Consider the following 14,218-nt stretch of genomic DNA (forward strand, 5'->3'; position numbering starts at 1 on the left):
TGAGTGGACACACAAACACATGGACAATACCTCTTATTGTAAGGGCGAGGGTAATAGTTCACACATGCATTGCCACTATCACAGCCCATGAGGTATACAGAAGAGTTTGTGTGAGCAAGTGGGTGAAGAAGGAGTGAGAAAGAGACAGACAGATAGATAGGTAGTTAGAGAACAAACTACTACAAAGCAAGCACAACCCTAATTAATAACTCATTTACAAGAATAAACCGGTAAAATATATAAAATATAGATATAATAAAGAAGTATAAAAAGAATGCTGAGATACTAGACAAACATGTTCTCGATTAGATTGTATTAGAATTTGGATCATTTTATTTCCTGTATAACCTGAAGGTCAGCATGTCTGAAAATCTGCTTATCAGTTCTCCCCTAACGCCCTCCCTCCCACTCAGTCTTTTTTTCTTTTTCTATAATTAATTATTAAATCAATGGATTAAACCTGTAATAAATTGCATCGTTTCCTCTCCTGTAACCTGAAGGTCAGTATGTCTGCAAATATGTCTTTTTTTTTTTTATCAGATACACTGCCGCTTGCAAAAGTTCACGCTGAAGCTCAAGCAAAGGCGTAGAGGTGGAGAGGGCTCGCAGGAGCATTGTAGTCGGCTTAATCCGAGACTTGACACCTCGGGGTCTGTGAAGGATCGATTCCGGTTCCTCTTCGTTTGCTCTTTGCGCTCAAATCACTTCCACGGTATCAAAAGTCGCTCTCCAGTATACTGGTGCATTATCCATCTAGGTCAAGGCTACACTTTGGGGGGTGGGAATGTATATGTTTCTTTTTTTTAAAAAGAAAGATGTCTATAATAATAATAATAATAATAGTAGTAGTAATAGTAATACTACTACTACTACTAATAATAATAATAATGATAATAATAATAATGTATGTGTGCCATTCCATCTCATGCTATTGAGAGTATTGCAATCATAACTGTAATTATGATTATATGGAGACAGCCACCACACACCGCACCATGGCAAGCAGCCCTGACCATCCCCTGAACCAGTTTTACACCCTACTCCCATCTGGCCGCAGATACAGAGCCCTGGACTGGAAAAAAGTGCACTTTACGAAAAGTTTTGTACCCTCAGCCATGACTGCACTTAACAAACTCTGGTGACAATAATCCATCCCCTCTATTCTTTTGTGCTTATGTCGTCTGCACTGTCCCCACCCCACACTGTGTTGAGGGGGAGGGGAACTAGAAGGGAGGGGGTGTATGGTGGGTGTCACATTATATGTTTATGTTATATGCTATATGTTATATGTGATGTGTGATGTGTGATGTGTGTTATGTGTGATGTGTGATGTGTGATGTGTGATGTGTGATGTGTGATATGTATGAGACTGTGATGTGAATATCAAATGCTGCTGTCTTTTTTATGGAATGTATTGACGTGTGAAGAAGAATATCCTTATAGGACAATAAAGACTATATCTATCTATATGAATATAAATCTGTGCATTGTATAGAGAAAACAAGTCCAAATATTGTGGCCAAATAGCAAATATTCAAAAACCTTTATGTGGCTATATTATCATGGTTCCATGTGATCATGTACTGTAAACTAATGCATCCGGAGCAGCCTGAGAGAGAGAGGGGGGGGGGGGGGGCAGAAATAGGGTGGCATGAGGCGAATAAAGGAGCAAAAACAAACTTCTCTAGTTAAACAACATCTTAGCTTAGTCTGGGTGCAGTTGTTTTGATTTGAATATTGTTTACATGATTACATGAGATCATGTATGACCTCCCATGATACAAGTTAACAATACTGATCAAGTGTTACCCCTGGGAATTTTGAGCATTGTTGTACATTGGGAGGTAACAAAGTATTATGATTACATCCTTGATCTAGAGAATATGTATGCTCAAAGGATTAAATGTAAGATTATGAAATAGTACTGGTCTATATACTGCAGCTTACCAACGCTGCTGTGTAAAATGAGACGGATGGAGCTCAAGGATGACATTAATTATGGTTTCTCCACTCGTTCCTGGAAGCAGACGGACCTTTCGGCGGAACAGAAGGGTGGAAAATGTGACAGGCTCCCTCTGCTCCGCACACACTTGTTGCATATTAGCCTACCTCTGCTCTGCTGTCCTGTCCGGGGTCCCTCACTGACTGATCACGGCGACCATACTGTGCTTATCACATGACATAATCCGTTTTGACTTGAAATACAGTTGCATTCAATTATGCCAAGACAATTAATAGCTGTGCCCTCTCAATTAGCACAATTTATAATCAGTTTTCAGACACAATTTGAATAGGTAACTAACAGAGCTGCCACAATGTTCAGTCCACAGAACTGATCATTATTTGGGGTTCATTAAATAATGCCCAGATGAGGTCAAGCATTTGATGATAGCCCAACAGAGGTAGGAACAGTGCCTTCTGAAGTAGGTGCAAGCCTAGAAATTGGCATGGAGGCGATGATTATCACAGACGGGGGTAATGTCTCTCTTAGTGTCTGAATGGTTGTGCCCTCAACAGTTCCAGGGTAAAAGCAATTTGACATCGTGGTCATCTGTACTTTTCCAAATAATGTGAGGAGGTACTGAAGTATGGAAAGGTCAAGGGCTGCTATTGACTCAAACAGATTTCTACTGAAATGTACAAAGTACAAACCCACATAACTCATAACATAACACTAAGTGGGTTCCCACATCAGTAATGACTCCGAAGAGCTATCCAACAGTATGGCGAAAGGAACTGATGTTCCGTTCTAATCAAGGAAAACTATTCAAATTCATTTGATCTGGCACTACTAGCCTTCACTCAAAATGGATTAAATAGAGAACTGTAAACTGATGTAATGTAATACATGTGCGTGCCTGTGTGTGTGTGTGTGTGTGTGTGTGTACGCTCCAGGGAAAAAAAAAAACAAATGGAATGCTGCCATCTGACCTAAAGTAATCTGAAGTCATTTTGGTAAACAACGGAGCCCAAAAGTGACTCAAACTCATTACAGAAACGTCTGTGAGAACAAACACACACACACACACACACACACACACACACACACAAAATAAACGTGAAAAAAGGTCAAATTTGGAAACATTTTATTTAAATAATTACTGCTCCCTGGTCCGTTCACCATCCCCACTGGTTCATCTGGCACGGAATGTAGACTGGGGGGACGAGAAAAAAAAAACTGTCTCCTGTATCTTTCTTTTTTACTGACCCAACAAAAGCAACAGTCCTCAGGCGACGGGTATGATATCTGAAGCTTGTTGTAGACAGCGCAGTGTTGCTGACTCTTCAGCAAAATGATTAAATGGTTTGGATCAGTCAGTCTCTCTATGTGTTGTAGTCACAGAGATACAGCAATATGAATATCAGTAACCAGCTAGTCTTTGGATGTCCGACAATGTGAAAGAGAGACCTAAACATAAAACAAAACAAAACAAAACAAAACAAAACAAAAAACACTGGCAGTCATGTACCATTACGCATCAAACTCAGTAACCAGACAAAGTTATAAAAACAACAAGAAGCTGGAAAAAACAAAGTGGACGTGACCACAAGACTGCAATGATTTTAAAAAGTCAAGCCATGGAATTTCTAACATGAAAAAAAAGTAGGAACAAACGTTAAAAAAAATAATACGAAGAGACATCAAATGGGCAACTTAAGGCCACAGAGAGAGTACTTCAAATGCTTGCTTTGATTAAAAAAAAAAAAAAAACCTTAGTTTACATTCAAGTTTAAATTGATTTTATATAATACATACAATGGAAAAGTACAGGCAATAAACGTGACAAAATGGTTTTGCTTTCTGTAATGAATACAAAACTCAAAAAAAGAGAAAAAAACTGTTGAAATGTCTGCATGTGGTAAGGTCATAAGACCTCTAATAATCTACAATATAATCATTCACGTACAGCATTAAAAATGTGTCATTTAAACAAGGCAAAAATGCAAACTCAAGACTATCAAGTGAGGCAGATCTGAAAAACTTCATAAAGGATCCATACAATCTTGATAACTGTGTGCATTAGCCAAGGATAACCATAGAAGCATAGAGTACTACAGAACGCAGTTTTGAACCGACTGTTTCAGTTTTTCCTGTAAAGTCCTCAGTATGACAGGTAAAGCAGTATGTGTGTTTAAATTAAAAGTACGACCACATACAGTGCTGGTGAAGTGCTGTTAAAAACTATGAGGTGAAGGTGCGTTGAGTGACGGGTGTGGGATGGACACGTGTGCAAAAGGGGAAAAAAAGAACAAAGAAAAAACTGAACCAAAAACCAGAAATAAGTTCCTCCCACGCTACTTGGAAAATACCATGCAATCTTGCTCTGACCGTATAGGCAGATCATATTAACTTCCATCCATCCAAAGCTCGTGAGTCTTTGTATGATTACTGCAAACACATCATACTCTTTCTACCCCCGCCCCCCTCTCTCTCTCTCACACACAGACACACACACACACACACACACACACACACATACACAACGCACACACAAAGTGTAGTGGCCTTCATCTTCACAGGCTCTGAGAGTTTAAGATAGGGCAGTGGTGCTTATTACACATGACCACCAACTGGAGGACCACAGCAGTGACTCCTACCCCCCACCCCACCCTTAACCAACCCCCTTGTGGAGATCCAGCTGATTGGTTTCAGTCCATATCCTCCTTCTCAAGAAAAGACAACTTTGACAACAACAGCAATTCAACAGAAAACAGAACCACTGACGTCCTCCATAGGTTTGGGCGACGTGGTGGTTCATCAAACAGGACATTAAGCATCTTCAGGTCCTTAGGAGGTCAAGAGACACCTGGCTGGCTCAGGTACGCTGAGAACATTGTGACGTCCACTGTGGCGTGTAGCGGGGGTCCTTGTTGGTGGGGTGAAAGGTCGAGAGGCTTCATAGACCAGAGGGGTGGGTTGTGTGATAGGGGCCGTTCACCTGCACAAGTAGAGCAGATACACATTATTTGTTAATGACAAGCACTTGGTTTGAGGCAGTTTTTAACATACATTTTTACTATTGTTGTGAGCCAATGCAACAGAGTCTCGTTCAAATGTGCACTGTTTGGTGTATAGTCTGAATGACCATAAAGTGCATATACTGTATACGTATTGGGTGGGTCACCTGCCAAACGTATTGGGTCACCTGCCTTTACTCGTATATGAACTTCAGTCACATCCACTCTTAATCCAGAGGGTTTAATATGACGTCAGTCCACTCTTTGCAGCTATAACAGCTTCAACTCTTCCGGGAAGGTTTTCCACATGGTTTGTGGGAACAGTTTAGGGATAGCCATTTCCTGTTTCAACATGACTATGCACCAGTGCACAAAGGAAGGTCCACAAACACATGGATGACAGAGTTTGGTGTGGATGAACTTGACTGGCCTACACAGAGCCCCGACCTCAACCCAATAGAACACCTTTGGGATGAATGAGAGCGGAGACTGAGAGCCAGTCTCCTTGTCCAACAGCAGTGTGTGACCTGACAAATACGCTTCTGGAAGAATGGTAAAAAAAAATCCCACTAACACACTAAACCTCATGTAAAGCCTTCCCAGAGAGTTGACGCTGTTATAGCCGCAAAGGTTGGACCAACGTCATATTTAAACCCTATGGATTAAGAATGGGATGCCACTTAAGTTCATGTGCGAGTCAAGGCAAGCGACCCAATACTTTTGGCAATATAGTGCATATTAACCATTCATCAAGGTGAGCAGCATAAACGCACCCTCCCTAACCTTATTATTGCTAAGTGCAATAATGCTAACACACACCTCAGCTTTGGTGCAGTATGTGGTGCAAGACTGGACGCAAACAACAACAACAAAATAATTGGCCTTCAGTGAAAACTGATCCTTAAGCAGACCATGATAATCCCTGCTCTCTATTCCTGAGATTTAATTCACAATGTGTGAATGTGTGTGTGTGTGTGTGTGCGCTCTCCGTCTGAGCGGTCACATTAAACTCACAACACACACCACGACCACCTTATCACTTCACTCGCAGTGGAAACTAAGCTTGCAGGTCAAGGCTGCACCTCGGCTCGGAGTACTTTTCCATTGAGGACAGGACAGACCCCGGAGTCATCTGGGGACAGATACGGTCACAGCTGAGAGAGAGAGAGAGAGAGAGAGAGAGAGAGAGAGAGAGAGAGAGAGAGAGAGAGAGCGCAAGAGAGAGAGAGAGAGAGAGAGAGAGAGAGAGAGAGAGAGAGAGAGAGAGACAGAGAGAGAGGGGCAGCAGTCACATCTGCCCGAGATGGACAAACTCTCCAGTCACCTGTTCTCCTTCCCACACACACACACGGTACTGATTATCCAGTTGCAAAATCCGCATCTGCTTCTGACGAAAATAGTAAATTGTTAGCTGTCAGAGTGTGGGCACGCAAGGGTTCTTTCTGAGTTCTGTGTACAACAAAATAATGACTTACAATATTGGCCAATTTGAGGACTAAGAACAATACAGGTTACTGGCTTGCCTTCCTGGGGTGTTCATAAATAAATCCACCAGATACACAGAGGCGGTGAAGATGGCAGAGCCTCAGTCAGGCCTGGTCCTCGTCTGGGTGGGTGAGGGCCGCTCCAAAGACAACAGCCATCTGGGGAGCAAAAGTGCTCTTCTCCAAATGGAGCCCCAACAGCAAAGCGTCCATCTCTCTGTCTCTCTCTCTGTCAGTCACTCATTCAATCATTCACTCACTCACTCACTGGTTCACCCTCTTTTCTCTTCTGCCATGCTTTCTATACCTCACTCAATCACTCATACACAGATGCACACACACACACACACACACACACACACACACACACACACACACACACACACACACACACACACACACACACACACACAAACAAAGGGTTCTTTTCTCCCGTGCAGGCCAAAGCTCAGGTCATCGGGTCATTTGAGTTGAGTCCAACCCATAGATATAAATACGTTCTACGTCCAAGCCCAATCACTGTGGACCCATGACGGTCCAAGAGACTGCAGGCAGGCCTATCAGAAGCAGTGGTATGCCACACTGCAGAGACAGAGAGACAGAGACAGTGGCTCGGTCGTCGATTCGTCAGTCCAGCGAATAACCAGAAAGGACATTTGCACGATTGTGTTGCAAGGCAACTCAGAGTTGGAAAAAAAATACTATCCAAAGTGATGTGAGACATTGCCATTTCCAATTATTTCGTTTTAAGTTAAATAACTGAAAGTGCCGAAAGCTGTAGAAGAGCACATATCACTGCAGCACACTGATGTAGCGTATTTAAAGAAGTTGTTTGCATCTTCAATAAAAATGGGTCACCAACCACACTGCCGAAAAGACAGAAGCTGGCATGCTTTTGTACCAGTGCCAGCTGGGTAGCTGGAGGCATTTACAAGGTTTTTGTATGCCTTTCAGCAGAGGTGGGAGACCCGGCTTCAGAAAGTCCTTACATGCATTCATTCCAGCCAGGTAGATGAGCCACTATGTGAAATCACCTGGTTTAAGGGCACCGCAAGAGCCAACACATGGTGGCACTTTCATTCTCTGAAGAAGCATCTTTTAGATATATCGTTTCGAGTGTTACCTTGATTAGCATTTTTCAACACATCATTGCTTAAATCTTTTATCCATGTCTTTGTTTTACTACATTTTACAGTTTTGACATTTGGCCAATTAATTAATCACAAGCGTATCTGATATGTCTATCATTCCTCTGTAAAACACCTTGTATTACAGATCTTGTATGAAACGCACTATACAAATAAATGAAGGGAAATTTAATTTTAAAACTAAATAATAGGTTTTTAATCATGACTCCTCATACTGCCTTCTACCAACTGGGACCGTTGATATGCGGAGCCCATGGATGGTGACTAAGGCCTTGTGGATGGCCATGAACTGGAGCCCCTGGGTGTCTGGCTGGTTGATGCTCATTTTGATTAATTTGACGCTCGTGTGCTAAGTCTATCTGAGTGATTCAAATGACTAGGGCCTCGCAAGGGACCATGTTTACGTCAAACTATTCTCTTACATGAAAATCTAACTAACTTTCTGCAGGTTTCTGGAATTACAAAGCAACCTTTCCTGGCAAAACTGGACATCGTCTTAATCACTGAATATTAATCATAATGGAAGTGCAGACACACACACTGGTGTAATCTGGCCTGCATGCCTTGTCTCTGACACGCAGATATGTGGACAGGGCCAACACCTGGTCTATAGAGCACACACACACACACACACACACACACACACACACACACACACACACACACACACACACACACACACACACACACACACACACACACACACACACACACACACACACACACACACACACACACACACACACACACACACACACACACTTCTGTTCTAGGGCCTGAGGCTAGAAGCAGAGTCTTGGATGAAGTCCCTCTTAAAAGCCAATCTACCAAATCTCCCTCAGAAGGCCAAAGTCCATGCCAAACCAAGCAACTGTAAGAGAGTGATACAGTTTGAGAAACCAGACCACGGTTAAAGAAGAAAAAGTGGGACATGGGTCTGGATGAAATCAGTCTGAAACGTTTTGGATAACAATTGTTTAATATCTTTCACTAACCAAATCTGGGAAGATGGATCCTTTAATTAAGTGAGGTCATATGGTTTTGTGTTGTTTATTGTTGGAACTTTGTTTTGGAGTCTGTTTGTCCATGACTAGGTGACTAAGGTGACAGACAAGTGTTCCACTGAACACAAGGGGACATGATGAATGCTAAAACAAAATATAATTTAGGGTTAGGGGAGTTTAAATTAATTCCAATGTAGACAATGTTCTTCCATCAAGTGAAAGATGTTCTGCAATAGTTGCCTTGTCAGCAAAAGTTATGGGTTTTTAACCAACTGAAAATCCGTGGTCACAGTTTATTTTTCTCAAGAAATTAATTAACAGCACTTTCCACGGGTGCACACTGAAGCAGCCAAACTTCGAGAAGGGACACTTTATTTTTATTTGAGTTCACACGATGCCTCCCTCAACGAAAGTGCAGTGGTGCCTAGGGGCTATTTTTAAACGACAAACTTGTGCGACCAAGTCTGAACCACACTTATTGGTCCTTTTTTAAGACCCTAAAACCCTCATTTAGACGTCCTTTCACTGGCGTCTCTGGGATGTTGTCCTTGGTTGCCGTACAGCAACTCTTCCGGAAAAAAAAAAAGGCTAAAAACGCCCCCAATGGTTAGGTTAAAATAAGAAAATCACTCAGATTTCAAGCAGGGATATAAGGCCTATTAAAATAAATTGAGAAAAATTGCCATGGCGATTGCGTCCTGCCCTGCTTGAAATGTTGACGCTGGGGAATTTGCAGAAAATTACTACTAACAATAAATGCCTTTGAAGTATCCCTGAGAGAGAGATAGAAATAGAGGGTTTTTTTCTCCACTTCTTTTCAAACCTGTAGCATAAAATATCACACAGTAACAAAAACAGAACCAACCACGAGGAATCTGATCTACAACAGGATGTGTCTGTTAATGCCTAACTCTAATGTAGCTTTCAGAGCAGCAGGATTCATGACAGAGCCTTGAAGGAAAGATGAAAAAAGGAGAGGGAGGGAGAGAAAGAGAGAGAGAGAGAGAGAAAGGACAGCTTCAAGTCATGAGTGAGCACTCAGCTGAAAAAACAAAAAGGAGGAAAAACAGCTGATCCCAAGAAAAACAGAAAACAAACATCATCCCCCATTGTGCTCCAGCTTTCCAGACATTCAGCTCTGCTTTATCTTATCAGCACTGTTGACCCCACAAGGTACTATCCTCTGATTTGGGTTTAGCAACAGGCTCTAATTGGGACTCCGCCTGATCTCGTTAGACGTTAAGATCAAGGGATTTTCGAAAAGTGTGACACATGCGGGACACAAACTTTGTGTTATTGAGGCAAACATTGCTGGTGTCTAAGGCAGGTCTTTCAAGCCATAGGCCGAGGTAATTGCCTCAAAACAAAAAGACGTGTTGTGTGGCATTAGATTGAACACTACAGCAGCTCTCTGTCGTCTCTGGATGCCACATGATTTGGATGCGGACAGCAAGCTTGACTTGACTGAAGAAGTGGCCATCGACACTATGATATGCAGCCTACAGGAAAGTCTTCCAACACTCTGAAGGCACAGGGTAGGCTGAAGCTCCTGTCGTCTAAACATGAAAAGTACTGGAGCATATTTGTCATTTGAAGACTTGTTTATAGGAACAAGTCTTGTGAACAATGTACAGAACAATGTACTGTACATTGTGCTCTGGGACGAAAGGAGGAATGCAGATTGATCATCCTCTACTAGCTGATAAAATACAACCAACTCTTAATATAATCCAATCAATCAACACTGAGGTGAGGCTATATTTCTTCACATTTACCCATGACTTGTTTCGCAGATACTTTTAGCTGAAGCGACTGACAGTCCAGACACTAATTTTCATCAGCCTATGTGTGCGTTCCCCTGGACTCTAACCCAGGATTGCTTTGCTCTGAAAACCGCTACGACAAAGATCATTACTCCGCTTTAACCCTCTCTGATTACGAGCCATTATGAGTTATGGACAGGGTGAACGAACATTCCAGATCTGGCCCCACATGCAGAGCCACCCCAGCAATACCTGTAGATCACAGACACTACAATGACTGTTGAGGTGGTCCCTTTGGAGGTGACCTTTGAGCCTTTGACCCGCTCTTCAACTGACAGCAGGCCTGTACCGTAATGTGAGGATCTTATTGTTTACAAGTGGCCAGGGGAACTAACCCTGGGGTCATATTCTTGGACCAAGGGTGGGATGTAGATTACTCCCCCAACTCTACGATAGGTTTAGGACTTTAGGAGAATATGTTTGTTATCGGAGGACCCACTCACTATGCGGTCACTCTTGGACTAAGGCAGGGTTATTGATTCATCCTCCTACACGCTGAGCACTTTGTGAAAATCTATTTGTGATCTGAAGACGTTTCAGCTTTGTAAGGGGTCAAGGGAACTCACCCTGGTGTCACAGTCTTGGGCCAAGAGGGCCCAAGGGGGACGTAGACTGACCCTCCTACAGTCCGAGTACTTTGTGAACTGGGAAGTACTGTGCTTGCACTGTGATCTTTCCTTGATGAGCAGGGGGTTAAAGTGGGCCAGAATATGAGGACATAAAGCATGCCTCTGTACAATAATCATTCCTGAGGAATCCAATATTAACATGTTCTAAATGGTCTCCAACTTAGGGCTTAAATGTAAACTATTTATGTCAGTAGCCTCCGCACATTTTTGTAAATTGTTTAGCCACAGAGTATCCCACCATCATGGTTCTTATATTACCAGATTCCAGAAAATCCTGCCTAAACAGACACTACTATATTTCTTCTGGCATGCTTCCTAGTGACATTAATGTAAAAAAATATGAAGGGAAAAAGAAATAACAGTTTCCCAGATATGGCTAGTCAAAAATGAAAAATATTTATCTTCCATTAACTAGCTGAACAACACAGGTGACCACTTCTGCATAATGTCAAGGAGTGCAAAACAGTTTACGCTACAGCACAAATATGTTCATCCCTTAGATAAAAAATAAGCAAGTCTAACTTCTGAATTTCTTTTCAAACTGCACCAGATTGATGCATTCAAATGTTAAAATATGCACAATTTTCTTATCGGGGAACATGCCCCTATTCTATTCACACCCCTGGTACAAATCAATATGGAAGCTATTTTGACTAACAGAGGTGACCAAGACACTATATTGCTACACCACGATACTGAACATGTCCAACAGTGAGTCATTTTTCCCTGTTGCACCGACACTGGATTTCAAGGTTTCCCCATGTGCCAAATCCCACTTTAACCACTGGATATGAGGACATTTTTGCTTTGCATCTCATGCACTAGGTATGTTCACCAATCAGAAGTAGCATTACTTAAAGAACCATTCTGAGAATTGAACTGAATCCTGACTTTCAAAAAAAATCCCATTGCAAATAGCAAATGCAATATCGGTCAGAAAAGTTTAAATGAGATATTTTCTCCAAATCATGCAGCCCTACAGTTAGACATAAAAACCTAGAGACACCCCAAGTAACTGAAGATGGTGAAAATAGAAGACCATAGAAGACAGTGGCAAAATAAACTTAGGGCAAAACCCATTACAATAGGCTAAGAGGGGGCAAAATACATTGTTTGATGAGACCAATCATAAAAACAGTTTTACGAGTGCTTTCAAATTGGGTTTTTTTTTCGATTTTGATTATATTTTTTTATTTTGACTGACAGAGGTGACGAAGACACTAGCAATACTTGTCAAATAAAGACATGTTGTCCAACGGTGAGTCATTTTTCCCCGTTGCACTGACACTGGATTTCAGGGTTCCCCCATCTGCCAAATCCCACTTTAGACACTGGATGTGAGTCCTTTTCGTTTTGTAAGGCAGATTTCCAGACTTTTTTTCCAGTCGCAAACAATAGAATTCCAATACAGAATAATTCTATACGATATACATACATAACTCACTGCACATTCCAATCAAATCCGATTGCTTTGCTCACACTATATGCTTGACTGTGCACACTGCATGACAAAAGAAAAAAATGTATGACATGCTAGAAGTTCACTCAGATCGGACCAGAGCTAGAGTGCCGACTCTGATACCTTCTAATCAGATGCATGCTAAAACTACAACAGGTCAAACAGGGACATGCCCAAATTAAGACGTTTGTCGATTTCAACTGATTCGTGGCTACTGACAATAGACCCACCCTGGCATCGTACTCCAGCACGAAGGGTGGGATGTCGATCTGCTCGGGGAGGATGCAGGTGAAGAGCTGCTGCAGGGTATCCATGTGATGCACCTTCTCCTTCATGCCCGTCACACTGAAGGTGGTGAAGAACCAGGTGGATACCTGTTACAGGTAGGGAGAACACAAGTCAGGTCTCCATCACAGCTTTACGCAAAACTTAACTGACATTTTCAAGTAAAACAAAAATCACAATTGGGAGCGGACAACGTTCCCATTAAGTGATGCAATGCGGTTAAATAGGAGTTTTTAATCTTCTCTCAATTGTGACAACAGATATCCAAAAATGAGATTGTTGCCTTTTGAGGGTGGAAGAGACATACTGTACCTGTTATATATTAGATAGAGGCTGCACATTACAGTAATTGCAGTCGTAATCACAATATCAACCAATATAATTATCTAATCGCAAGGGCTACAATTAATTTGGCCACATTTTTTTTTTATATTCAGGTCATCCTTCTTCTGTGACAGACAGTGAAGTTCATTATTCAGCACTACAGTATGTTTCTCATGCACTAGGCATGTTCACCAATCAGGAGTAGCAATATCGGTCAGAAAAATTGCAATTAGATATTCTCTCCAAATCGTGTAGCCCTATGGTTAGACATAAAAACCTAGAAACACCCCAAGTATCTGAAGATGGTGAAAATAGAAGACAATGGCGAAATAAATGTAGGGCAAAACCCATTACAATAGGCTAAGAGGGGGCAAAAGGCATTGTTTGATGAGACTAACAATATAATCAGTTTTACGACTGCTCTAAAATTGGACCTTTTATTATTTTAAGGTTTTTTTTTTACTCAGCACTATTTTTGTGCGACTACAAGGTCGACCCAAGATTCTCCAACAGCTTTAAAACTTTCCTTAAGGGATTGGGGTGGGGGTGGAGTGTGGTTACAGACAAATAACACACACACACACAAGCACACGCGCACGCGCACACGCACACGCACACGCACACGCACACGCACACATGCTTTGGAGTGAACCCTGAAAAACCATCCAAAGCCACACAGTCATTTGAGAGGTTTACTGTAACTACTGAGCAATGATGCCTGAACACCACGCACACCTGTAAGAGGGGGGAAGAGCCACAGTACTGTAGGATCTCCCTCCTGAATTCAGAGCGTTCATTATATGGCGCCTAATTATGTCAGAATTCTTTCTTTTGTTTCCTTTTTCCTTTTGAAAAATATGAGGCTTATATGAACTACTATTATTATATGTTGTACGAGCAAAAAAATAGATCAGAGTGAATGACTGAGAGAGAGTCTTAGTTTTCATGTTTTTTCCCTGTGTTTTCATTACTCAAGATGCCCCCACAGTCTACCAGACTCTATGTTAATTTCTCCACTGCATAATCAACTTAGCCAGAGGTGTGATAGCGATTTAAATCCACAGTGGGGTCTCCTAAAAGATGCTCACTGTTATTTTCCTTGA

The 14,218-nt window shown here is 41.8% G+C and overlaps 1 protein-coding gene across 4 annotated transcripts in view; it reads right to left on the bottom strand.

The window, feature by feature from the left end:
• Positions 1-3,069: 3,069 nt before the first annotated feature.
• Positions 3,070-14,218, bottom strand: part of gdap2 (ganglioside induced differentiation associated protein 2) — a 29,850-nt gene continuing 18,701 nt past the window's right edge. For 3 of the 4 annotated variants that reach the window (XM_062534457.1, XM_062534456.1, XM_062534459.1), the window contains 2 exons: positions 12,737-12,880; positions 3,070-4,940 (listed from right to left, as the gene is read on the bottom strand). In XM_062534457.1, coding sequence (XP_062390441.1) covers positions 4,899-4,940; positions 12,737-12,880 — 186 coding nt within the window. In that variant the 3' untranslated portion in view covers positions 3,070-4,898. Of the gene's footprint in view, positions 4,941-12,725; positions 12,881-14,218 lie in introns of all 4 variants that reach the window. The other variant, XM_062534458.1, reaches the window with a different exon arrangement.

Source organism: Sardina pilchardus, chromosome 4, assembly GCF_963854185.1.
Source record: "Sardina pilchardus chromosome 4, fSarPil1.1, whole genome shotgun sequence".
NCBI classification, from domain to species: Eukaryota; Metazoa; Chordata; class Actinopteri; order Clupeiformes; family Clupeidae; genus Sardina; species Sardina pilchardus.